Source organism: Somniosus microcephalus, chromosome 13, assembly GCF_052327205.1.
Source record: "Somniosus microcephalus isolate GS21.2 chromosome 13, FLI_Smic_1.0, whole genome shotgun sequence".
Classification (NCBI taxonomy): Eukaryota; Metazoa; Chordata; class Chondrichthyes; order Squaliformes; family Somniosidae; genus Somniosus; species Somniosus microcephalus.
Window position 1 is genome coordinate 71,191,243 of NC_140999.1, and position 27,067 is coordinate 71,218,309.

A 27,067-nucleotide genomic window follows, 5' to 3' on the forward strand; every position below is an offset into this window, starting at 1 on the left:
CTCTAGATCGAGGATAAACAGTCACTTTCGCAGTATTCGGCTTTAAAGAAACCATTTTGCCTCGAGACACAAGGTAATCAATCCCCTGTGGGATCAATTATTTTAGTCTAATTAAGGCCTCAAAAGGGACTCAGACATCAGCTCCAGATGGCAAGAATTCCACTCGGGGCTTTTAAGTTGGTAAAGGGCGGAATTCCCCAGAGTCTTGTGCAGCCCTCTGTTGCTTTAATAATTTCAGATTTTTCCGCCTCTATTGTCTCCTTTTCACCATGAACGTCCAATTCCTCTATACCTCCATCCTTTACTAGGATAGTTACCAGGCTCTGCTTTTGCCCTGAACAGCAACCCAACCTGTCCCTGTCCACTGCCACCCTCCTCCACCTGGCTGAACCTGTTCTCATCTTGAACTTCACTCACTTCCACCAGATAAAAGGTGTCACTATGGGAACCTGCACAGGTCCCAGCTATGTCTGCATTATTGTAGGATATGTGGAACACTGATTGAATTCTACTCAGGGCCCCTACCAGACCTCTTCCTTTGTTAATGACTATTGTGCTGGCACTGCTTCCTACTCTTGCTCTAATTTGGAGAATGTCATTAAGTATGCATCTAATTTCCCTCCATCCCTCACCATCGCACGTCAATCTCATTAGAAGCCCATTCACTCCCACAAGCCCCTTTGATAATGCTTCTTCCCATCCAGATGCCACCACTTTCTCAGTTTTGTTGTCTCCATCACATTTTCGCCAATCACTACACTTGAGCTTCCAAAATGTCTTCCTTATTCATCAGTCGAAATGCCAGTGGTTAGCAAGACCCTTGACCATCTCTGCCCCATTTCCCAGATCTCTGCTCTTTAATTCTCCAGACTGGAACAAGAACAGGACACAGCACCAATACAGTCATCGATGCAATGGAGTAAGCGGTCTGGGGAAGGGCATGAATAAGATTTTAAGTCCTACAATAAGGCAAGCAAAGCCAGGATCTGTGCTGGTTTCCACGGTGACATCTTTTATCTGCTTATCTTCACCTTCCATCCCACCAGCCTCTGCATTCACCTACAACGCAATTCCACTGCCAAGCACATTTCCCCTCCGCCTACTTCTAGTTGTTCTTCCTTTGTTCTTCCTTCCCCGGCATGTCTCCATGCAACCACAGGACAGACAACACCTGTTCATTTACCTCCTCCGACACCACTATTCAGGGATGCAAACACACTTTCATTTGTGTACTTCCTTTGCAGGAGACCAAATACAGAGTAGGCGACAACTTCATCTCTGTTCTGTTCACAAGCATTTTGTTTCAAATCATTCTCGAGATGTGGGCATTGCTGGCAAGGCCAACATTTAATGCCCATCACTAGTTGCCCTGAGATGGTGGGGTTAGGCCTTTTTGAGGTGGTTTGATACAACTTCCACTTCAGAGGGAAGTTAAGAGTCAACCACATTGGTGTGGGACTGGATCACAGAGGACAGACCGGGTAAGGATGGCAGGTTTTTTTCCTTAAAAAAGGACATTAGTGAACCAGTTTGGTTTTTATGACAATCTAACAGCTTTATGATACTTTTACTGATAACTGCCTCAAATTAACTGCCATGGTGGGATTTGAACTCATGTCCTCGGAATTGTTAGTCGAGGCCCCTGGATTACTTGTCCTGTAACATAACCACAATGCTACCATACCCAGTGTGACCCTGACCTCTTTGTGGCTCCCCACCAACTCCCAAACCCGCTGAGATCTTGATCTTTAGCCTCCTACACTGTTCTAATGAAGCTCAATGCAAATTTCAGGAACAGTATTGCATCTTTCTGCTGGGCAATCTGCAGCCCTCTGTTCTTAAAATGACATGACTTCAGATGTTAACTACGTTCTCCATTTTCTGTGCTTGTGATGTTGGGCAGGTCTGTCTGTATTGGAGGGAAGATAGGCTGACATTTAGGATGTAGACCCTTTGTCAGAGCAGTGCTGGTGGGAGTTCTGAGCACACTTGCAACTTGTGCAACCACCGTATCTTGCTAACATTTTCTGCTTTAACTTCAGTGCTACTGCATTTACAGCTTTTTTACTTTATTTTTCTCATTTTTAATTAACCTTGTCTGTGTCTTTTCAGCCCCCACTATTTGCACATTCTTTGATCCTTCTTAATATATCTTCCCAGTGCCTCACTGGTGATCATAGAATGCTACAGCATAGAAGGAGAGCAACTTGGCCCATCGTGCATGCACCAAATCTTTGGTAGAGCTATTCAACCAGTCCCACTCCCCTGCTCTTTCCCCATAGACCTGCAAATGTTTTCCCTTCAAGTATTTATCTAATTCCCATTTGAAAGTTACTATTGAATCTGATTCCACCACCCTTTCAGACAGTGAATTCCAGATCATAACCTGCTGCGTAAAAAATTGCTTCCACATGTTGCCTCTGGTTCTTTTGCCAATCCTTAAATCTGTGTCCTCTGGTTACTGACCCTTCTGCCACTGGGAACAGTTTCTCCTTATTTACTCTATCAAAACCCTTCATGATTTTGAACACCTCCATCAAATCTCCTCTTAACCTTCTCTGTCATGAGGAGAACGAGTCCAGCTTCTCCACATAGCTGAGGTCCCTCATTCCTGGTACCATTCTAGTAAATCTCTTCTGCACCCTCTCCAAGGCCTTGCCATCCTTCTGAAAGTGTGGTGCCCAGAATTGAACACAATATTCCATCTGAGGTCTAACCAGTGTTTTATAAAGGTTTCGCATAACTTCCTTGCTTTTGTTCTCTATGCCCCGATTAATAAAGCCAAGGATCCCATATGCCTCAACAGCCTTTTCAACGTCCTGCCACCTTCACAGATTTGTGTACATACATCCCCAGGTCTCTCCGTACTGCACCCCTTTTAAAATTGTACCATTTAGTTTCCTTGGGATTTCCGGCATGCTATCCTCTTCCTCTACTGTAAATACTGACGCAAACATGTCCGCCATTTCCTTATCATTGACAATATCACCGATATCAGTTTTTAAGGGGCCAACATTGCTCCTGTCTAACCTTTTTCCTAATATAATTGTAAAAATTGCATGAGTGATTTTGATATCCCTTGCAAGTTTCTTTTCATACTCCCTTTTTGTAGCTCTATCTGTTTTGTGACCCTTTGCTGTTCTTTGTATTTTTCCATTCGCCAGGATCGGTGCTATTTTTTTGCATTTTTGTATGTTTTTCTTTTAGTTTTGTGCTGTGCCTTAGTCGTCCATGGCTGTTTTTTTTTTTACAAGTAGAGCTCTTGCCCCTCAGGGTTCTGTATCACATTAAATTCTTTTTTCAACATCTTCCAGTGATCTTTTGTCGTTTTATCCATTAACAGATTTGACCAGTTTACTGAGGGCAGTCTCTGCCTCATCCCGTTGACGTCGTTCTTACCGAAATCTAGAATCGCAGCACAAAAAAAAAAATCTAGGCTGACACTCCAGTGCTGTACTGAGGGAGTGCTGCACTGTTGGAGGTGCTGTCTTTCAGATGAGACATTAAAGTGAGGCCCTGTCTGCCTCCTCAGGTGGACATAAAAGATCCTATGGTACTATTTTGAGAAGCAGGGGAGATCTCCCCAGTGTCATTGCCAATATTTATCCCTCAACCAACATCACCAAAAAAAACAGATTATCTGATCATTATCACATTGCTATTTGTGGGAGCTTGCTGTGTGCAAAATTGGCTGCTGTGTTTCCTACATTACAACAGTGACTACACTTCAAAAAAAAGTACTTCACTGGCTGTAAAGTGCTTTGGACGTCTTGTGGTCATGAAAGGCGCTATAGAAACTCAAGTCTTTCTTTTAAATACCCAAAACTCTCCAATCCAAACTTGCCCCATAGCATCCAATTAAATTTAAAATAATTGTCCATCAAAACAAAGGTGATGGGGAAATATCTGCACATGGACCTCCAAGGGTTGACTACACATGCAAGAAGGCAAACCACACCTGGAAAACAGCTGAATTCCAGGTGAGGCGAGAGTGACTACCCTCGACATCAAGGAGCCCTAGTAAAACTGAATTCAACAGGAATCAAAGGGGAAAACTCTCCACTGACTGGAGTCATACCTAGCACAAAGGAAAATGGTAGTGGCTGTTGGAGGTCAATCATCACAGCCCCAGGGCACTGCCGCAGGATTTCCTCAGGGCAGTGTCCTAGGCCCAACCATTTCAGCTGCTTCATCAATGACCTTCCCTCCAACATAAGGTCAGAAATGGGGATGTTTGCTAATGGCTGCACAGTGTTCAGCGCCATTCACAACTCCTCAGATAATGAAGCAGTTCATGCCCTCATGCAACAAGACCTGGATGACGTTCAGGCTTGGGCTGATAAGTGGCAGGTAACATTCGCACCACAGAAGTGCCGGGCAATGACTATCTCCAATAAGCGAGAGTCTAACCACCGCCCCTTGACATTCAACAGCATTACCATTGCTGAATCCCCCACCATCAACATCCTGGGGGTCACCACTGACCAGAAACTTAACTGGACCAGCCACATAAATACTGTGGCAACAAGAGCAGGTCAGAGGCTAGGTATTCTGCGGCAAGTGTCTCACCTCCTGACTCCCCAAAGCCTTTCCACCATCTACAAGGCACAATTAAAAAGAGTGTGATGGAATATTCTCCACTTGCCTGGATGAGTGCAGCTGCAACAACACTCAAGAAGCTCGACACCATTCAGGATAAAGCAGCCCGCTTGATTGGCACTCCATCCACCACCTTCAACATTCACTCCCTCCACCACCGGCACACTGTGGCTGCAGTGTGTACCATCTACAAGATGTACTGCAGCAACTTGCCAAGGCTTCTTCGACAGTACCTCCCAAACCGACGACCTCTACTACCTAGAAGGGCGTAGGCAGCAGGTGCATGGGAACACCACCACCTTCAAGTTCCCCTCCAAGTCACACACAATCCTGACTTGGTAATATATCACCGTTCCTTCATTGTCGTTGGGTCAAAATCCTGGAACTCCCTTCCAACAGCACTTTGGGTGTACCTTCACCACATGGACTGCAGCGGTTCAAGGCGGCAGCTCACCACTACCTTCTCAAGGACAATTAGAGATGGGCAATAAATGCTGGCCTTGCCAGCGACGCCCACATCCCAGGAATGAATAAAAAAAAGTCACATGCCATCCTGATCTGAACATGAATCTCCTTTCTTTCATTGACGGTAAGTCAATATTTTCAAACTGCCTAGCTAGCTGCACCAAGTGCTGCAGCAATTTAAGGAGAAAGCACACTGACATTTTCTCAGGGCAATTAGAGATGAGCAATAAATGCAGCCTTGCCAGCATCACCCACATCAGGAGAACATTTTTTTTTTTTTAATAAACACCAAGAATCATTTTTGGTGCCGGGCACAAGAGAAATATCTGGGCAAATTCTAAAAAAGGGTATATTTCTACTTGTGAATAGATTCTAAATATTGTCTATCTTGTCTCATTTGGCTACTGTGTCGTATTTAACTTGTCAATAAATACAGTTTTAGCCTTTATGGATACAGCATGATGGGCGTCACACCTATTCCCCATTGAACACACCACAATTGCAGGTTGTTAACTCATACACTGATTTCTGTTCGGAGGAAACCGATTCTGCTGATAGAAACTGCAACCCAGCAGTGAACCCAAGGCAAAACAGTTGAGAACAAGCCCTAACTAACAGACCTCTCCGAAAATCAGTGTCGCAGAAACCCTCAATCAGTGGGCAGTCTCAGTGTGCGAGAGGCGACTGACCTTGATGCAGCTTCTCCAACATCTCAGGCTGCCAGTGATGTAATTGAGTTGCAGTGCAAATAAGTGGGTGAAATATGATCAACCAATCCTTTACAGGCATCAAGTAGACCATTTAGAAATTGTCTGGCAAGTCATCTTTCCCACACCTTCTCCAGAATCCATCTGAAATCTCCATACTAAAGTTGGCCTTCCACATCTTGAAGATTAGATAGGCCCACCTTATCCATAGAAAGCAATACAATGAAGCCTCGAAGCCAGTTTACCCCTGTAAAAAGAATCTACCAAAAAAAACTCCCAAATTGGCTTCTGGCAACAGAAAATGGTAGACCTGGACATGTTAACTACCTTTATAGGGGAATTTATACTGGACCATAACAAAAATTGACCAATGCCCATTTTTAAAAGAGTCATACATTTATTTTGTTGTCCTCATTTTTGCCTCTCCCATGGTATGTTCCCACCTCTCCCACATTGACACCACTCCCTGCAGCTGGAGGAAAAAATATTCCTAGCTGTGGAGCTCGACATAACTGCTGCCAGAGCAGTTTCGCCAATGAAGAGGAATGAAGCGGAAAATCCAGTGCTGATTTTCACTCCGTCCCCAGAGCTCGTCACTACTGTTGGATGTGCCATCGAACAAATGTGACAAGTCTTATGTTGCAATACAAACAGGAGTACTTCATTCTTCCTCCCAGCTCTCTCTTTTTAAGGCTCCCTTGGACTCTCACCATAATCAGGCCAAGATGGCAGGCAACATACACTCTGCCAACGCTGCTCTCTTAAACCTCACTAATTTATGTGACAACCTCAGCCAACGAGAACACTGGAGGTGAGTATTTAAACAAAACAACCTCAGTGCCATTGAAGCCACCAAGACTCAGCTTGGAGGGGATTTTCCCGGTGTTTCTGACTGCTGGGTGCCAATGGCGGCAAATGTAAATAGCTGCTTCAGCACTTGGGTTAGCCCTGCCACTGAAGATCTAGTTACAAATGGATAGAGTTCTGAACCAATCTGTACAGGACATCATTGCACTTTTGACATTAGTGGCCCCCACGGATCTCCCAAGAATAGACACGGCAGCATCAACTGCACAGCTCAATGCATTTGCAATTATTTCAAACTCTCAATTACTTGGGAGGACCTGTGCTTGTGTGAACCTTACAAAAGTGCAGTTATCATTGTTGAATCCACCCCACAGTATAAACAGTGAAAAGAGCAGTAACTCATTACATCATGAGCACTTGGTACAAAGCTGCTCTCCACTTCGTAACCATCTTAGAGTCAAGCCTGCTAATACATACAAGTGTAAATGTTTATACAAATTGAAAAACTGGCCTATATTAGATGTGAAAGACAGTACTTGAGGAAAAATCCCGACTCACGACATCTCATTTTATCAACTTGGTGGTGTTTAACAGGTAAAGCATCGATTTTGTGAAGCTGCAAGTGTAAAACCAAAAACTACAATAGACTTAAACTTTACTTACATGCAGTAGCACAATAACCCTCAAAATGTTCTCCCTGAATGCTCCCCATACTCCCTCTACTCTCCTCTGACCCCACCCGAGCAGTGTTCAGGAACTATTTACCTCAAGGGCCTCTTTGGTAATGGGATACTTCTCCAAGCTGGAGATCACCTCCAGCACCGCCACCATGTTACGGATCTGGAAAACAGAAACAGGAAACATTAGTGATTACAACATTCACATTGGTGAACAGCAGTTGACATTCATGCTTTACAGAAGACCGTCCCAAGGTTAAAAATAGGGTGCAGAGCAAATGTAAACAGAACAGAAAGGCACAGTATTTTGATTTTCAAGTTAGCATTCAAATCATGAGCAAGTGCTCTGCTTGCAAGATTTCAAACCTAATGTTTTAAAACAACTTGCATTTATATAGCACCTTTTAATGTTGTAAAATGCCCCAAGGCGCTTCACAGGAGCATTATCCCATTATTTAGTCCTGCTATTTGCTCAGTTAGCAGACTCTCTAGGAATGTACTGGGAGCCTTTGTATAAGCAGATAACAGGTCATCATGAAGCATAGATACATAAGTCACTATTCATGGGAGGCTATTTTTATTCAAACAAACAATCACAATTGAGTGACGGAGACACAAGTTGGTCCTGGTAGCCAGGCAGCTCAGACAAGATGGGGAGACATAAAAACTACAGCTTAATTCTTAGGATCTGTAACAGTACCGATCTAGATGTTTTATGCTGTTTTAGTAAACGGCAGTACTCCTGTCAATTCAAATCAATTTGTTTGCTCAAAATCTTTTTCAATTAATTATTCAGTAATTCGGATTAAGCAATTTAGAAAGAACAGCATAGGAGTTTTTTTTTCACAATTTGAATTCAAAGTAGGCAACTTTGAATTAAGAGAGAGACTATATATTTTTTATACTACCGCCTACATAACAGCGACAACCCTTCAAGTAGTAATTCACTGGATGTTAAGCACTTTGGGGTTTCTGAAGGACATAGAGGCAAGTTATTTCTTAGTGCCCCATAGGCCAATAATTAGGAATGTGTGCGCAATCTTCTAAGAAATCAGAAACTGGTCAGTTAAAAAAAAAATATCAATCTAAAAATCTGCTCATCACAGTACAATCCAGCTAAACACTGAAGCAAGTTTATCCTGCAACTCTCCCACACGCTCCTCCCTGATCTCAGTGATACACTCAAGAGGGAGAAAGAGATGTCAAATCAGACTCACTCCCACACGCTTCCTCACGGTGAGTTTTCAGAGTATCAGGAGTAATTGGCTGGAATGCCATCATAGCCAAATGAATGGTGCAAAAATACTGAGAGCGTGGAGTTTCCTTCTCCTCATCAAGGCAGCCCCTGCAATAGGCACTCAGATAGGTGAGGTGTAGTTCCGCACTCAAGTGGGGCATGTTAAGACAGTGCAGATATGCGGAGTCAGGGGACAAGTAGCAGAATGGATTGCTGACTGGCATCAGGACAGAAAGCTGAGAGTGGGAGTAAAGGGTAGCTATTCACAGTGGCAGAAGGTGGGTAGTGGTGTTCCACAAGGATCAGTGCTGGGAGCACTGCTGTTCACAATTTACACCAACGATTTAGACTTAGGAATCAAAAACAATTTCTAAATTTGCAGATGACACCAAATGGGAGGGATAGTCAATACTGAGGAGCACTTCAACAAGTCACAGGAGAACATTAATAAACTTGCAGAATGGGCATATAATTGGCAAATGAAGTTCAACAGATAAATGTGAGGTATTACATTTTGGTAGGAGGAATAGGGGAGCCACTTATCACTTGGAGGGTGCAAGTCTAGTTAGGGTAGAGGAACAAAGGGATCTCGGAGTACAAATACACAAATCACAAAGTTGTGCCACAGGTTAGCAAGGCCATAGAAAAAGCAAACCAAGCACTAGGGTTTATTTCTAGAGGGATAGAACTGAAAAGTAGGGAAGTTATGCTGAACCTGTATCGAACCTCGGTTAGACCACACTTAACTGCGTAGAGTTCTGGTCGCCATATTAGGAAAAGGATATAGAGGCACTGGAGAGGGTGCAGAGAAGATTTACAAGGATAATACCAGAAATGCGAGGGTATACATATCAGGAAAAAAGGCTGAGGGGTGACCTAAGAGAGGTCATTAAAATTATGAAAATTTTTGATAGCGGATACAGAGAGAATGTTTCCACTTGTGGGGAAGAGCATAACTAGAGGCCATCAATATAAGATAGTCACCAAGAAATCCAATAGGGAATTCAGAAGAAACTTCTTTACCCAAAGAGTGGTGAGAATGTGGAACTCGCTACCACAGGGAGTGGTTGAAGCAAATAGTATAGATGCATTTAAGGGGAGGCTAGACAAGCATATGAGGGAGAAGGGAATAGAGGGTTATGGTGACAGATTTAGATGAGGAAAGACAGGAGGAGGTTCGAGTGGAGCATAAACGCTGGCATGGACTGGTTGGGCCGAATATCCGATGTAATCCTGTGTCAGATAGAGCTTTGCTCCTCTTGGGGCCCCGTGCTACACCTGATGCAGAAGTCTTTGATGTCCACACTACTTGCAATAAATGAATTGTTCCATTTTCCTGCACCAACATCCCTCACTTTAATGAAAAGGAAATCCACCAAAAATAGTGAGCACAAGGGTAGATACTAGTTCAACAAAAAGATTATGCAAGACTGAAACCTGCTTTGTGTTGATTTCTCAGATGTTGCCTCATATTTTAGAATGACTTTTTTTGGGGAGTTTATAAAAATGAACACATTTTATGACGCAAATCTCAATTCATTTGCACCAACTCAACAAGCACGTGAATACACTATACATCATTTAAGACCCCATAATTAACTGACAGATGCTACAACAGCAGCAGTATCCACAGACGGAGCTAAAGAAGCCATAGAAACATCAATATCCAATTATGAAATCTCACACTAAGCTACTCAGTATGCAGCAGAATATGAGTAGAGACCAGCTCCCCACCTATGCCAACACGCTGCAATAAGTTGTCTAATCAGCCTGCTGGTTACAATACTGATGCAACTGGATTAGACCGAGCTTTTTGGGCAGCAGACAGACAGCAGTAGGTGCACATTATTTAATACAACCAAGCAGCCAGACGCCATGATTTCCAAACAGTATTACACACAGGACAGCATTAGACATTAACATTTCGGTACTCTTAAGATAAACATTCGGTATCAAGGATAATGAAGCAGTATCAGGCGACACAGGAGACATTGTGGTAAAATATCAATGTCCAGATGCTGCCATACAAGACAAGAAAACTTTCCAAAAATGGGTCGGGTGCAGAGAGACACACACTGGACGACACCAGATTCATACTTTGATAGCTGTCATGCAATGGCAATCAGGAGAATGGTTGATTGTGTTTTGTTCATTCTCCCTAGCTTGGGAGACTGAGGCCAAGTGCTGTGCTGGCTGAGGTCAGGTAACAGCACAAACCAGAGATTGAACTGGGATTCTTGGTCTGAATGCCTCACACCTGCACTATCAGGTGCATTTCTGCAACAGCCTTGTTTGGGGGGGGGGGGGGGGGGGTGGTGCTGCTGGTGGCTCAAGATAAAATCATGAAGCTTTAAACCACCACCCCCACAGATTCCTTGTAGATGTGCTATTCCTTGGATGATGTTAGAGCAGGAGTGTCCAAGCTTGTGCCTTCATGGCACTTCGCAGATGACTGAATCAGGGTGTTTGACACCCAGTGCAACCGGGAAGGATGCTGATCTTCATTGCTTGCCAAGACTGAAACACCCAATTTGGAGACCCATCCTTGCGGCAAGGGAGGACAAAAGAGAATATTCAAACAGGTCAGAGAATAATTAAGCAAATGTTCCCCCTTTTCTTGGTTTGGGGGGGGGGGGGGAAGGGAGGAGTAGGAGGAAGATCTTATAATTTTATATATTTTACTCTCCAGCTCCACAGTTTCCTTTCAACAAAATGAGCCGTTGCTCTAATATGTAAAAAAAAAACTTAAATCCCTACCATAACCATTTCTGGAAGCTGGAAAGTTCTTATCAAGGGGCAGATTACAGACTCTTTAGGGAGTATTAAATGTGGCAATATTTACACTGGAGCTTACAATCTGTGCATCTCTACATAAATCAATTCTCTTTGAGCACTTCAAATCAATGCTGCATGCAGTTTAAAAAAATCCCCAAAATACCTAGAACAGTTATTATTGTCAACTTTACTGAGAATTTTTACCAAAGGCTAAAGTGCCGATAACTGGGGATTTCCTAGTACCATATCAGCAATGGTTGCTGAGCAGCTGATGCTGAGGACTACGCAGGCTTAGAAAGATTATCTCCTCCTATAATACTTAGTCTAGCCTTGTTTTTGAAGGCGCCCCACAACAGGATTTTAGTTCCTGAAAATATTTCTACTTATTCCAGTTAAAGAAATATGAAATAGGTTCTGGTTTCCAATTAGTTTCAAGACCTGCTCTTGCACTTACCAGGAAAGTGTTATTATTTTCAATCCTCTAGATGTTATCGAAAGGGATGCCTACAGACTTACAGGTGTGTCACAGCCACTCCACGATATCAATGCAAAATGTGCCCCCGGCTACTTCTAACCACTTTTTAAACTGTTGGTGCAAGGGGCAACTGAAACCAGTACCTTCCTTTATAGTTAGGATTGTTAATTCAGAATATATTCCCCTTTAAGTAATCAGTTTAAAGGAAGCCACATAATAAGTCTATCACCAAAATTACAAGATTCTATTTGAGTGGGGTTTGATGGTTTTGGATAATTCAAAACTCTGCAATAGGACAAAAACTGTAACTTGAAGAGCTGGACAGGTAGGAGAACAAGCCTGGGCTCCATCCATGAACAAGGAACAGTTAGGTCAAACACAACAATAACTCTTAAATTCTCCTAGTGAACCTTTACAGAAAAGCAAACTTGGGAATGCAACACCATAGAGTCCTCCTCAATTCACTCCCAGGTTGCTCTCCTGAACAAGTATAGGTGGTGGAGGTGTGTTCAAATTCCATGTTTACCTAAGCTGCTGTGGGAAATCTCCAGGTGCAAGTCTCAGCATGGTTCATCTGGTCTCTCTCGCACACAAAAACATGCTATAAATAACTGAAGGGCTCATATCTACACTGTGCTGCCTATCAACTGTGGAAAATTCTGCCCAAATTGCATCTCACCAGAGTACCACCCTGGGGAGTACAGGTGTTTACTTCACAAGCATTTTGGGGGGGGGGGGGGGGCGGGGGGAAGAAACCTCAAAACCCCAGAAAATTCCTGATTTTAAGTTGAGGCTAATTCCCTTTCTCCTATCCCCCACCAAAATTAATATCTTCTTGCATGTATGTACTGTACTATAAATTAGGGAGGTACAAGTAAAAGGCTGTGTTGGCTGAAGACTACATGTTTGACTGCAATGCCGGAGTGTCAATGAACGGGTTATATTTTCCTTATTTACACAATATCTAATCTATTTTCATGCCAATTTCAGTATTAATATTGGGAGAGCAAAAAAAATCCCTCAAGGTGATACTGGCTGGGATTCCTTATGGAGTTCGGATACCATCATGGGTCAATGTCAAAACTGGTGTAAAACAGGTCTCCACCACTGGAGAGCTGGGCAGAATCTGGAACAAAGCTAAAGGATACCTAAAGCAAAATGACACCGAGCTTCTGGTCGCCTGTCATTTTAATTCTCCACCTCACTCCAACCTCTGTGTCCTTGGCCTCCTACACTGTTCTAATGAAGCTCAACTTCAGCTCGAGGAACAGCATCTCATCTTTCGATTAGGGACTCAACATTGAGTTAAACAATTTCAGACTATAACCCCTGCTCCCATTTTTCAGACGGCAGCTGTTGCTGATGATCCTGCTATTCCCATTTACATCTCCTCTAGATCCATCACCATCTCCTTTTGCCTTGCACCATCATCCCTTTTGTCATTTCATCTCTCCTGCCTTCCACCCTATCACAGATCTTCCCTTTTGTTCTTTCCTCCCCTCTTTCCCTGCCTCTGCACTTGATTAAAACCGGTTATACCTCTAACTTTTTCCAGTTCTGACGAAAGGTCATTGACTGGAAACGTTAACTCTGTTTCTCTTTCCACAGATGCTGTCAAGACCTGCTGAGTATTTCCAGCAGGTTCTGTTTTTACTCCTATAGGATACCTGCTACTTTAAAGATATCCAGGTTTAAAAAAAGTAAATACATTAAGAATAATTGTGCTAAATGTTAAAAGAAAAAAAGGTTTTGCTGGAGCTTGAAGTCAGTTTCATGGACTATTGGTGGGTCAAACCGAAAGGCATCATTGCCAATTTGTTCCTCTCCTAGCTACAGCAGCCCAACCCTATTCATTTTCAAAGCAGCTCACAGACAAGCTGATGATAATGGAACATGAATTTCTCATTTTTAATCTTCCAATTGCCAACAGTTTCTTTATAAAAGACTGACCATAGGTCAATCATTTAACTGATTTGTTGTTCATTATTTCACATGGAATCCCCTCGTGTCCATAATATACTGACCGCGGTTTAGTCCAGCCATTATAGCAATATGTAACCTTGCTGCTTCCAATCTCATCTCTACTGTATTCACAATCAACCCAAATGACAAAGTTCCCACGGTCACTGAGGAGATTGGTCTGTCAGGTGATACAGGCCAATCAGACTGCAGAAAATCATCCGTCGGACGAATCGGCAGTAGGTGTAGGCAGTTCCTGTACTGACATACTTGTAAATTCTTGTAAAATTGAAATAATGAACAAAAAGGGATATTCTAACCACCTCCACGGCAGGAGCATTTTAAAACAAGCAAAATCAGAAAATAACCACACAGAGGCACACATTAATTTCACCAAACACACGAGATTAGCAGACAAACTAGCTTTTCATCCATCAGTTTTGAGCAGTAACAGCCACCGTCGTCAGATTCAATGACACAAACACTAAAAAAAACGCATTTTTGCATTTAAAAGCCCGCCCCATTATGAACATCTAACTTGAAGTAGATATTGAGGTTGTCACTATGTATACAGGTAGCCTTCAACACACTTTTTCCCCGGTCGAGGTGACTTGCAGCTTCCAGAAATTCAGGAAGGCTGCACTCAACCAGAAGAGTTGTCTTCTGGGTAAATCACTGACAAACACTACTTCTTGTGTCACACTCCGACACAAAAGTGGGAGAGTTGACAAATGGTGAGGTGGATTGAAAACGACTTCAGGAAAACAGGTTAGAGGAATGACAGGCAGTCCAATTGAAGGAGTGCGAAGTAATACATTCTGGGAGGAAAAATGACAAATGGGAGTAAACGCTCAAGAAAGACACTGAAGGGCGGTGTTAATGAACAGACACCCCTAGGGACTCAAATATCTAATTCCCTGAAAGTGCGAATGCTGGTAGATAAAGCTCAACCGCATTTTGGATTTTACAAATGGGCGCAGAGAGTAGAAGAGTATTGAAGTAATATTTGTACAAAGCATTGGTTCAACCAGAGTACTGCATGCAGTTTCAGACGCCCCATGATAGAAAGATATTAAAGCCATAAGGAGCGCACAGCTTGATTCTAGGAATGGGAAAGTATAGTTCGAAGCAGAGACACGAGATACCCTGAACTATTTCTCCTGGACCAGAGAAGGCGAAGAGGAAATTTATTAGAGGTTTTAAAAATTATAATGGGGTTTGATAGGGTAACTGGAGAAATACGGTTTCCTCTCAATGGTGAGTCAGTGACTAGGGGGAATCGATTTTAAATTGTCACTAAGTGAGTGGGGAGAGATTAGGAGAAACCTCTTTACTCAGAGGGTTTCCCGAGCATGTTTTGCCACATGGAATTGGAGAGGCTGAGATTAGTGTGTATTTGAAGAAGAAAAACTGGATAAATATTTGAAACAGAGGGAGATACAGGGCTATGGGGACTGCAAAGTGGTGGGATTAGTTATGGATTGCTCCAAAGGGTCAACACAGACAAGATGGGCCAAACAACAACTTTCATTTATATAGTGCCTTTAATGTAGTAAAAGGTCCCACGATGCTTCACAGGAATGTCAAACAAAATTTGACACCAAGCCACATATGATATTATACGGGCAGGTAGGCAGGTTTTAAGGAGCATCTTAAAGGTGGTGAGAATGGTAGAGGTGGAGAGGTTTAGGGAGGGAATGAGTGTGTTTAGGGACTACACACTGAAGGCATGGCTGCCAGTGGTAGAGCAAAGAGAATTGGGGATGCACAGAGTTCTCAGAAGATTGTAGGGCTAGAGGAGGATAGAGATAGGGAGGGGGGGGGGGGGGGGGAGGCCATGGAGGGATTTGAGAACAAGGCTGAGTACTTTAAAATTGAGGTGTTGCCAGACCAGGAGCCAATGTAGGTCAATGAACACAGGGGTGATGGGTGAATAGGACTTGGTGTGAGTTAGGATACGGGCAGAGTTTTGGATGAGCTCAAGTTTATGTAAGATGGGAGGCCGGCCAGGTGAGCATCGGATAGTCGGATAGAATTAACAACGGTATGGAGGAGGGTTTCAGCAGATGAGCTGAGGCAGGGGCGGAGAGGGGCCATGTTATGGTGGTGGAAGTAGGTGGTCTTGGTGAAGAAGAGGATATGGGGTTGGAAGCTCATGTCAGGGTCAAATTAGGAGCCAGGGTTACGAACGGCCCGGTTCATCCTCAGACAGTGGCCAGGGAGAGGGATGGAGTCGGACGCTAGGGAACGGAGTTTGTGGCGGGGACCGAAGACAATGGTTTAGGTCTTCCCAATATTTAACTGGGAGGGAATTTCTGGATGTTGGACAAGCAGCATGACAAATCAGAGGCAGTGGAGGGGTCGAGAGAGGTGAACGGACTTATTGTGCTGTAAACGTCTCTGCTTCCAATTCATCCTTGGGCACCTCATTCAAAGCTTTACAACCCAAACAACTTAACCCCAATCACTGGACTAACTGTAGAAGGGCAACCTTGCAAGCAACACCGAGAGAGAGAAATGAACTGTCAAATTTTATAAAATATAGCCTACCTACGCAAACCCAATCCCTGCCTCTTTACTTTAACCTTCCACCTAGAACCACTTGATCCCCACACACCAGCACTACCATACATACAGCCAATCCCGATGTAGAGCAGTGCCAATAGCCAGTTAATAGTTCATCCAAAACCCTGATCGCACCTTACCTAATCCTCAGCCTCCATCCTCACCCAGATCAACTTCCTTTGTGCCCACACTCCAGCAGCCTCCATCGCCACCTCCTCCCTAGCTTGCAGCTTTCACCTAAACCCAGTGCCCCCATGAAGGTCCCAACCCCACAGCTCCCCCACAACCTCCAACCTCAACTAACAACCACGCCTCACTCACCGAGCCCAGGCCTAGCCTACAGACTTTGTGAATTTACTCTATCCCCACAGCTTGTTCTCATCCCTACACAAGGTCTGTTGTCCCATACTCATCTAACTCTCAACCACAGCCTGCACCTTCGACCCAGACCAGCTTCTCCCACGCCCGACTCTGCCACACACTCAGCCCAGTCCGGCCTTGTCTCATCCTCAGCCTGCAAGCAATGCTTCAGGAGATGCATTTGTACTACTTAAAAGAAATAATATACCAGTTAAAAGTGGAGTATGCAGTATTTTGTATCCAGTACCTATTAAAACAAGCCTACATTAGGTTAACATGGAATAAAGAATACACAGGAATAATTAAAAGATAAAACTAGCTGAGAGGTTTAGATGGTGCACAGACAGGCAGACACACCTAGTTTACAACTGCTGCCTAAAACTCTGAACTGAAATACAACTTTTCATTTCAGGTCATCTTATTTCTTGTATTGTATTAATGGGAGTACATAAGAACATAAGAAATAGGAGCAGGAGTAGGCCAAACGGCCCCTCGAGCCTGCTCCGCCATTCAATAAGATCATGGCTGATCTGATCCTAACTGCCAATCTACTATCACAGAACCATCTCCTGAATCTAACAGAATTAGACACACGAAATAGGAGCAGGATCAGGCTACACGGCCCCTGGGCCCGCTCCGCTACCCACAGGGCCATGACCGATCCGAACCTAGACTCATGTCCAAATTCCTGCCCGCTCCCCATAACCCTTTATTCCCTTTACTTCTAGGAAACTGTCTATTTCTGTTTTAAATTTATGTAATGATGTAGCTTCTACAGCTTTTTGGGGCAGCATATTCCATGGACCTACCACCCTCTGAGTGAAGTAGTTCCTCCTCATCTCAGTTTTGAAAGAGCAGCCCCTTATTCTAAGACTATGACCCCTAGTTCTAGTTTCACCCATCATCGGGAACATCCTCCCCGCATCCACCCGATCCAACCCCTTCACAATCTTATATGTTTCAATAAGATCGCCTCTCATTCTTCTGAGCTCCAATGAGTAGGGTCCCAATCTACTCAACCTCTCCTCATATATCCATCCCCTCATCCCCGGGATTAACCGAGTGAACCTTCTTTGTACTGACTCGAGAGCAAGTATGTCTTTTCTTAAGTATGGACACCAAAACTGTATGCAGTATTCCAGGTGCGGTCTCACCAATACCTTGTACAACTGAAGCAATACCTCCCTATTTTTATATTCTATCCCCCTAGCAATGAAAGCCAACATTCCATTGGCCTTCTTAATCACTTGCTGCACCTGCATACTAACCTTTTGAGTTTCGTGCACCAGGACCCCCAGATCCCTTTGTACTTCAGTACTTTCCAGTTTCTTGCCATTAAGATAGTAACTTGCTCTACGATTTTTCCTGCCAAAGTGCATAACCTCACACTTTCCAGTATTGTATTCCATCTGCCAAATCTCTGCCCACTTACTTAGCCTGTCTATATCCCCTTGCAGGTTTTTTATGTCCTCCTCACTCACTACTTTCCCTCCCATCTTAGTATCATCTGCAAACTTTGATATGTTACACTCGGTCCCCTCCTCCAAATCGTTAATATAGATTGTAAAGAGTTGGGGACCCAGCACTGACCCCTGTGGAACACCACTAGTTACTGATTGCCAGTCCGAGAATGAACCATTTATCCCAACTCTCTGCCTTCTGTTCGATAGCCAATCCTCTATCCATGCCAGAATATTACCCCCAATCCCGTGATTTTTTATCTTAAGCAATAATCTTGTGTGGCACCTTGTCAAATGCCCTTTGGAAGTCTAAATATACTACGTCCACTGGTTCCCCTTTATCCACCCTATATGTTACTTCCTCAAAGAACTCCAACAAATTTGTCAAACATGACTTCCCCTTCATAAAACCATGCTGACTTTGTCCTATTAAATTATGATTATCCAAATGTCCTGTTACTGTCTCCTTAATAATGGACTCCAATATTTTACCTACCACAGATGTTAGGCTAACCGGTCTATAGTTTCCAGCCTTCTGTCTACTGCCCTTTTTAAATAAGGGCGTTACATTAGCAGTTTTCCAGTCTGCCGGGACCTTTGCTGAGTTCAGGGAGTTTTGGAAAATTATTACCAATGCATCCACAATCCCTACCGCCACTTCCCTCAAGACCCTAGGATGTAAGCCATCAGGTCCAGGTGATTTATCCGCCTTGAGTCCCATTATTTTACCGAGTACCACTTCCTTAGTGATTTTGATCGTGTTTAGCTACCCCCCCCCCCCATAGCCCCCTGTTTGTCCAGTGTTGGGATATTCTTAGTGTCTTCTACTGTAAAGACGGATACAAAATATTCATTCAGTGTTTTTGCCATCTCCATATTTCCCACCATTAATTTCCCGGTCTCATCCTCTAAGGGACCAACATTTACTTTAGCCACCCTTTTTCTTTTTATATAACTGTAAAAACTCTTACTATCTGTTTTTATATTTTTTGCTAATTTATTTTCATAATCTATCTTCCCTTTCTTAATCAATCTTTTTGTTATTTTTTTGCTGTCTTTTAAAGTTTTCCCAATCCTCTATCCTCCCACTAGATTTGGCTACCTTATATGCCCTTGTTTTTAGTCGAATGCTATCCTTAATTTCTTTACTTAGCCACGGATGGCTGTCTTTTCTTTTACACCCTTTTCTACTCAGTGGAATATATTTTTTTTGGAAGTTGTAAAATAACTCCTTAAATGTACACCACTGATCATGTATCGTCTTACCCTTTAATCTATTTTCCCAATCCACTCTACTCAATTCCGCTCTCATACCTTCATAGTCTCCTTTATTCAAGCTTAGCATGCTTGTTTGAGATCCAACCTTCTCACCCTCTAATTGAATATGGAATTCATCCATGTTATGGTCACTCATTCCAAGGGGATCCTTTACTAGGACATTTTTAATTAATCCTGTCTCGTTACACAGGACCAGATCGAAGGTTGCTTGCCCCCTGGTCGGTTCAGTTACATACTGCTCAAGAAACCCATCCCTAATACACTCAATGAACTCATCCTCAAGGCAGCCCTGCCCAATTTGATTTGTCCAATTAATATGATAGTTAAAATCCCCCATAATTATAGATGCTCCCTTATTACAAGCCTCAACTATTTCCTGATTGATACTCCGTCCAACAGAGTTGCAACTGTTCGGAGGCCAAAAGACTACGCCCACTAGTGTTTTTTTCCCCTTATTATTCCTTACCTCCACCCAAACTGTTTCATTATCCTGATCTTTTGACCCAATATCATTTCTCTGTATTACAGTGATTCCTTCCTTTATTAACATATAGCCACCCCACCTCCCCTTCCTTCCTGCCTGTCCTTCCTGATCGTTAAATAACCAGGTATGTTTAATTCCCAGGCATTGTCACCCTGCAGCCATGTTTCTGTAATGGCCACAAGATCATACCCATATGTAGTTATTTGTGCCATTAACTCGTCTATTTTGTTACAAATGCTGCGTGCATTCAGATAGAGAACTTTCAAATATGTTTTGTGACACTTAGTTCCTGCTTTTGCCCTTTTTATTACTTTACCTTTTACTCCATACCTTCTGCCCCTTCCTGACACGCTCTGGTTTTTAATTTCCCCCCTGCTACCTAAGTCTATGACCTTCTCTGTTGTCATTTTTATTATTTGCTCTCTAGGAACCTCCCCCCAACTAGTTAGTTTAAAGCCCTCTCTACAGCCCTAGTTATATGATCCGCCAGGACTCTAGTCCCAGCACTGGCCAAGTGAAGCCCGTCCCAACGGAACAGCTCCCTCCTGCCCCAGTACTGGTGCCAGTGTCCCAGGAAGCAAAACCCATTTCTCCCACACCAGTCTTTGAGTCACGCATTTAACTCTCTAATTTTATTTGTCCTAGCCAAATTCGCTCGTGGCTCCCTTGAGGTTCTGTTTTTTAATTTGACCCCTAGCTGCTCATACTCCTTTAACAGAACCGGCTTCCTAGTCCTATCTACGTCGTTTGTACCAACATGGACCACGACAACTGGATCCACCCCCTCCCACTGCAAGTTTCTTTCCAGCCCAGAGGAGATGTCCTTAACCCTGGCACCGGGTAGGCAACACAGCCTTCGGGACTCTCGCTCTCGGCTGCAGAGAACTCTATCTATCCCCCTAATAATACTATCCCCTACCACTACAACATTTCTATTTACTCCCCCCTCTTGAATGGCCCCCCGTTCCACGGTGCTGTGGCCAGGTTGCTCATCCTCCCTGCAGTCCCTGCTCCTGTCCCCACAGGGAGTAAGAACCTTGAACCTGTTGGTCATGAGCAAGGGCTGCGGCTCCTCCAGCTCTACCTCCTGGATCCCCGTACCTGCCTCACTCGTAGTCACACTGTCCTGTCCCTAACCATGGGCTACATCTGAATTACTTAACTTCATAGGTGTGACCACCTCCTGATACACAGAGTCCAGGTACTTCGCCCCCTCCCTGATGTGTCGCAGTGTCTGAAGCTCAGACTCCAGCTCATCAACACGGAGCTGGAGTTCCTGCAGCAGCAGACACTTGTCACAGACGTAATCACCGTGAGCCTCAATGGGGTTCACCGGCTCCACATCTCGCAACAGTAACACATCACCTGCTCCATTCTATGTAATTAATTACATTTTTTATTTTTAGTTATGGGCACCCTCTGCCCGATTTTATTCTAATTTCATGTCAATAGTACTATCAGGGTTTGCCAGTGCATTCAGGGGTCAGTCAGATAGAAAATTATATAGTTTAGTATAAAAGTTATAAGAAAAATGTTGGAGCTTGAGCAGAGTAATTCAATGGCCAGTAAAATTAGATGCGAGTGTTTGATAGACAAAACCTTCCCGCACCTCTGCTGTTTCAACACTTTAAAAAAAAAAAGTTTCCTGGGAATATCCGTTTTTTCAAAAATCCACATTTGCCAGCAACCAGTGGAAACCCCCTCAAATATTAAAAAAGGGCAATCACGATTAATTCTAAAATAACGAAAAGATATGGGTGAGAAATAAGTTATTGAAGAGATAAATTACTAGAGGCAGCAAAGGTTAAAACTTACCCTCTCTCAAAAGGCACCCTCCTAACCATTACAGCGATTCTCCTGATCCTGCGCATTTCGTAAGTCAGGGTTCAATTTCAGTGCAGTTTTTAAAATCAAAATCATGGCCTGGATTTTCCGTTCCCGTCGTAAGCCTTGTAAAAGGCCCAAGTTCCGGGTTTCTGCATACGCTGCGCATGTGCGAAAACCCGAAACTTGTGATCTGTCCCAAAAATCACTTTCACTGGCGCAGAGTTGGGCCATTTGCCCACAAAACCATTCGGCCTTGTAAAAACAGGCATAGGGCCTGCTTTCACCAGCATAAGGGTTAATATAAAATGTTAAATTTAAAAAAAATTTAATTGTACACAAACATTTAAAATTAATATGTAAATTTTGGCCTGGATTAAAATGTTTACAATTATTTTTCAAAAAATTTAATTTTTATTGTAAATGATCAAAGGGACTTTTAATTAAATATGAAAATGGAAATATTTGTTTTTATTCCAGTTGTACAAATTATTTAATTATTTGGGGATTCCGTTCGTAAATGGAATCCCCAAAAGCAGATGAGGAATCCTCCTTTCTGATAGGAAGACCTGGCCACACGATCCCAGCGACGCTTTCGAATCGCCTGCGTCCAAGGGCCTTTACGCAGGCCCAGGGGCCAAAGTCTCTGAAGCTCGGGAGCCAGCAGGTAGGTGCAGATTTTTTTTAAAATTCCGGCCCATTCTCTTTACAGTAGGCATAAAATAGTGGTTTTCAAACATTTCTGGCTTGAGACCGTCAGCAAATATTGATATTCCCAGGGACCCCCATCCTAACTTTCAAAAAACTATTGCCAATCACCCAAAGTACAACAGCACCATCATCGCAGAAAACAGTGTTCAGAAGCAGAGCAAACATGCTAATAAGTCACTATTACAGAAAACATTCTATTATGGAGAATTCCTCAGACAATGCGAGTGATGCTCAGTACATCCAAGCCCAGAGCAGAAATCTGGTAGACTAATGGACTACCTATAGTCTGTACACCACAGCTTGAAAACCTAGGATGCACCTTCCTTAAAATTAGTCTCTAATGTAGCACTAAGCTATGCTGACCAGGTAGTCTTAAGTTCAACTCTTAACCTATGTGGAGTTAGCTGGTCTCAGACAATGGAGGTGTTACAAAAACCTCCAAGCCCAAGACACTGAGGCCAATTGTGATTTGGGGGGGGGGGGGGGGCGGCGGCAAGAGTTAAATCAGCCAACATTCGCACTCCTGACTGCTGTTCAGTAAACCCTACTGGAAAGTGCACATGTGGATGACAGCTGTGATGCCCTCCACAGTTAAATAGCCTACCGATTCTCACTATCTAGACTCACATGAACTTGCATTTATAAAGTGCCTTTAACGTAGAAAAATGTCCCACAGCGCTGCAGAGGCATAACCTAAAATACTACTTGGGTAAGGTACTGGAAGGCTGGTGATGCCCATGGAACCGTACACTAGATTGAATCAATGCCCTCAGGAAATGAGAGGAAAATACACTCATGTAAAATCTATTACATTCAAACTAGCGATAGAACGTCGACATTTTTCAAAGTTAATTGTATAGCCATACTGTGGGGGTGTCCAGTTCCCTCCATAATTTGATCCTGAGCAGGAAAAACTGAGCAGTCCCTGGGATGTTAGCTGAGCAGCTCCTGACTTGAAAAGTACTGCTGTACCTCGCGGACATAGGCAGGCATACACCATATAAGGATGGATACAGGTTGCACAGCACTTCATTTAGTCTCCTAGAGTGGTTGGAGTGACAATTTAATTGACGGTAACAAATGAAGCAGTGTTTCGGGCCACACACAGTTCAATGGTGACGCGGACTAGAAAGAGGAGTCTTCCTGTGGAAGAGTGGTGCTTGCGTTGGTGTCAATATGCAAGGACTCTGATTGCTTTTCAGTTATAGAATAGACTCAGTGTGGAGATCAGATCAGCTCTCAGAAATTCAGCACTTATAAATTTCAATGGCCAGACAGGGAACATCCTGCATATAAACACATAACACTGCAACGAGGAAAGAACATAACAAAGACCGTGGAGTGCGTTTTGGTTCATGTGGACTTCTGTTTCCTGTGACCAAACACACAAGGGAGAGAAACCAGCCATATATCAGAAGTGAGCGAGAAATCAACCACAGGGAACAAACAGTAATCACAGAAAAAGATCACCAGAGACAAAAGATATTCAAGTGAAGGAGAGAGAAGTGGAGCAATATGAGGGAACAAACAACACTGATGACACTTCAGTGCAGTACTGAGGGAGTGCTACAATGTCAGATGTACTGGTGTGTGGGATCACTATTAGGAATCTAGTCAGCAGCAAAAGGAGAGGCTCGTCCAATCAGTCTGCAACAGGTTCACAGTAACATTTATTACACAAGAAGCGTGCCAAGATTGTGGCAAGTATACAGTGCAGTGTGTGTAATCTGGTTTATTATACTGTCTAAATGTTCTAACCACCCACAGCCTTAAATTCAAGCAATCTAGAGACTTGCATCAAAAATTCCTGCATTTCAGCTAACATTCCAGGGAGTGCTCAGTTTTTTAGTCCTATGTCGTGATCAATATATAAATTGTACACCCACTTTAAAAATAGGTTTGACTTTCAGCATTTCTATTATAGGGAATACATTGCGGTCAAGGATTTGAGGTTTCATTTAGCTTGGAAAATAGTCAACCCTTCTCCTGCCCGAGCTTACAGAAGAAACTGTAGCCAGCATGTGGAATAGTACAACTGCCCATAAGACACCTACTGAACCCATGTGGGTTAAAATGCCAAATTTCTATCATTTATTCCAGTCAGAATCTATATTGAAGAAAACTGTATTAAGTTCTTTTATGAACTGTGTATACATTTTGAAACAGCGCTCGTCCACCCGCATCAGAATCACAATATGGCTGAATGTGGCAAAATGAACATACAAGACAACACTTGGGGGGGGGGGGGGGGGGAACTGCAGCCATGGAAAAGGTTGGCAGCAGTGGTGAAAAAAATATCGCTATGATGAAAAACTTGAAATATTGGGCTTGTATTCACTGAAATAGGGAAGATTAAGAGATCTTGGAGTGTCCAAAATAATGAAAAGTGTTTGAGAAAGTAGACAGACAGTGAAAGATTATTTCCATTAATCGGTGAATTGGTAACGAGGGAGCATACATTTAGGATTAGTACCATTAGTGAGGGGGGGGGGGGGGGGAAGTTAGAACTCTATATAAAAATAATTATTTGAATATGCAAAAATATTACAAGTAACTATTGAAGCTAATTCAATCAATGTTTAAGAGGGGAAAAATATTAAAGGTGCAGGGAAAGAGCAGAAAATTGATAATGAAATAGACACAATGGGCCAAAATGGCCTCCTTCTGTGCTTCCAACACAAGATTCCCACATCATACTAGATTTGATTTTCATTCAAATCAATTCTTTACATTCAAGTTTTTGGTGCTATAAAAACCTTTTCCTATTTCAACAGTTACATTTTTGGCAATTAAAAAAAAATTAGATTCACAAAATGTATTCTTTTTTGATGTAATGGAGAAGGAAAGCAAACATTGTGTGCTGAAGAGAAGCAGAGAACCAGATCTCAGTATTCAAAGACCTGAGATTTAGGGAAATTGGGAGTCAACAGTTGTTAATTTTTAGCTGATAATCAGCAAAAAATAATTGGGAATGATTTTAATGACTGGGGCCTTATGCAGGAAATCTAAAAAAATCTGCATCCTATATGTAACTGAAATCTCATGTTACACAAGTACAGTATACATCAATGCTTTTGTACTATTGTTGATGCCCTCCTTCTTAGGCAGTCCCTCGGAACCGAGGATGACTTGCTTCCACATTAAAAATGAATTTTCAGGTGATTGATGAGTCCAATGCAGGACCTACAGTCTCTGTCACAGGTGGGGTAGACGGTGGTTGAAGGGGCGGGTGGGTGGGGCGCTTGGGTTGATGTGCGCTCCCTGCGCTTGGCTTCCGCTTGCTCCCGGCGAAGAGACTCGAGGTGTTCGGCGCCTTCCCGGATGCTTCTCCTCCACTTTGTGCGGTCTTGGGCCAGGGATTCCCAGGTGTCGATGGGGATGTTGCACTTTTTCAAGGAGGCTTTGAGGGTGTCCTTGAAGCATTTCCTCTGCCCACCTGGGGCTCTCTTGCCGTGCCGGAGCTCAGAGTAGAGTGCTTGTTTTGGGAGTCTCTTATCAGGCATGCGGACAATGTGACCCGTCCATCGGAGCTGATTGAGCGTGGTCAGAGCTTCGATGCTGGGGATGTTGGCCTGAGCAAGAACACGGACGTTGGTGTGCCTATCCTGCCAATGGATTTGCAGGATTTTGCGGAGGCAGCGTTGGTGGTACCTCTCCAGTGCTTTGAGGTGCCTGCTGTACATGGTCCATGTCTCTGAGGCATACAGCAGGGCAGGTATCACTGCTGCTCTGTAGACCATGAGCTTAGTGCCGGGTTTGAGGTCCTGGTCTTCAAACACACTCTTCCTCAGGCGACCGAAGGCTGCACTGGCACACTGAAGGCAGTGTTGGACTTCGTCGTCGACATCTGCCCTTGTTGACAGCAGGCTCCCAAGGTGTGGAAAGTGGTCCACGTTGTCCAAGGCCTTGTCGTGGATTTTGATAATCGGGGGGCAGTACTGTGTGGCGGGGGCAGGTTGGTAGAGGACCTTTGTCTTACGGATGTTTAGTGTAAGGCCCATGTTCTCGTACGCTTTGGTGAAGGTGTTGACGACAGTTTGGAGTTCGATCTCCGAGTGAGCGCAGACGCAAGCGTCGTCTGCATACTGTAATTCGACGACAGAGGATGGGACGACCTTGGATCTGGACTGGAGGCGATGGAGGTTGAACAGTTTCCAGTTTCTTCTGTAAATTAGCTCCACTCCAGTGGGGAGCTTACTGAGGGTGAGATGGAGCATTGCAGCAAGGAAGATCGAGAAGAGCGTTGGTGCGATGACACAGCCTTGTTTGACCCCGGTTCGTACGTGAATTGGGCGTGTGGTGGAACCATTGGTCAGGATCACGGCTTGCATGTCGTCGTGAAGCGGGGGGGGGATGGTGACAAGCTTTTGAGGGCAGCCGAATTTGAGGACACTCCATAATCTCTCATGGTTGAGTGTCGAAGGCCTTTGTGAGATCAAAGAAGACCATGTACAGTGGTTGGTGCTGTTCCCTGCATTTCTCTTGTAATTGATGTGCGGTGAAGATCATGTCCATTGTGCCCCTTAGTGGGCGGAATCCGCATTGCGACTCTGGGAGGAGCTCCTCGGCCACTGGGAGAAGGCGATTGAGGATTCTTGCGATGACTTTCCCTGTGGCAGACAGCAGGGAAACTCCTCTGTAAGTACCGCAATCAGACTTGTCACCTTTCTTGAAGATTGTTGAT

At 43.7% G+C, this 27,067-nt stretch overlaps 1 protein-coding gene across 2 annotated transcripts in view; it reads right to left on the minus strand.

Annotated features, from left to right (window-relative positions):
• LOC147108409 (mediator of RNA polymerase II transcription subunit 26-like) overlaps positions 1-27,067 on the minus strand; it is a 187,103-nt gene that overhangs the window by 18,298 nt on the left and 141,738 nt on the right. For both annotated transcript variants that reach the window (XM_086005018.1, XM_086005020.1), the window contains one exon: positions 7,344-7,418. In XM_086005018.1, coding sequence (XP_085861144.1) covers positions 7,344-7,418 — 75 coding nt within the window. The remainder of the gene's footprint in view (positions 1-7,343; positions 7,419-27,067) is intronic.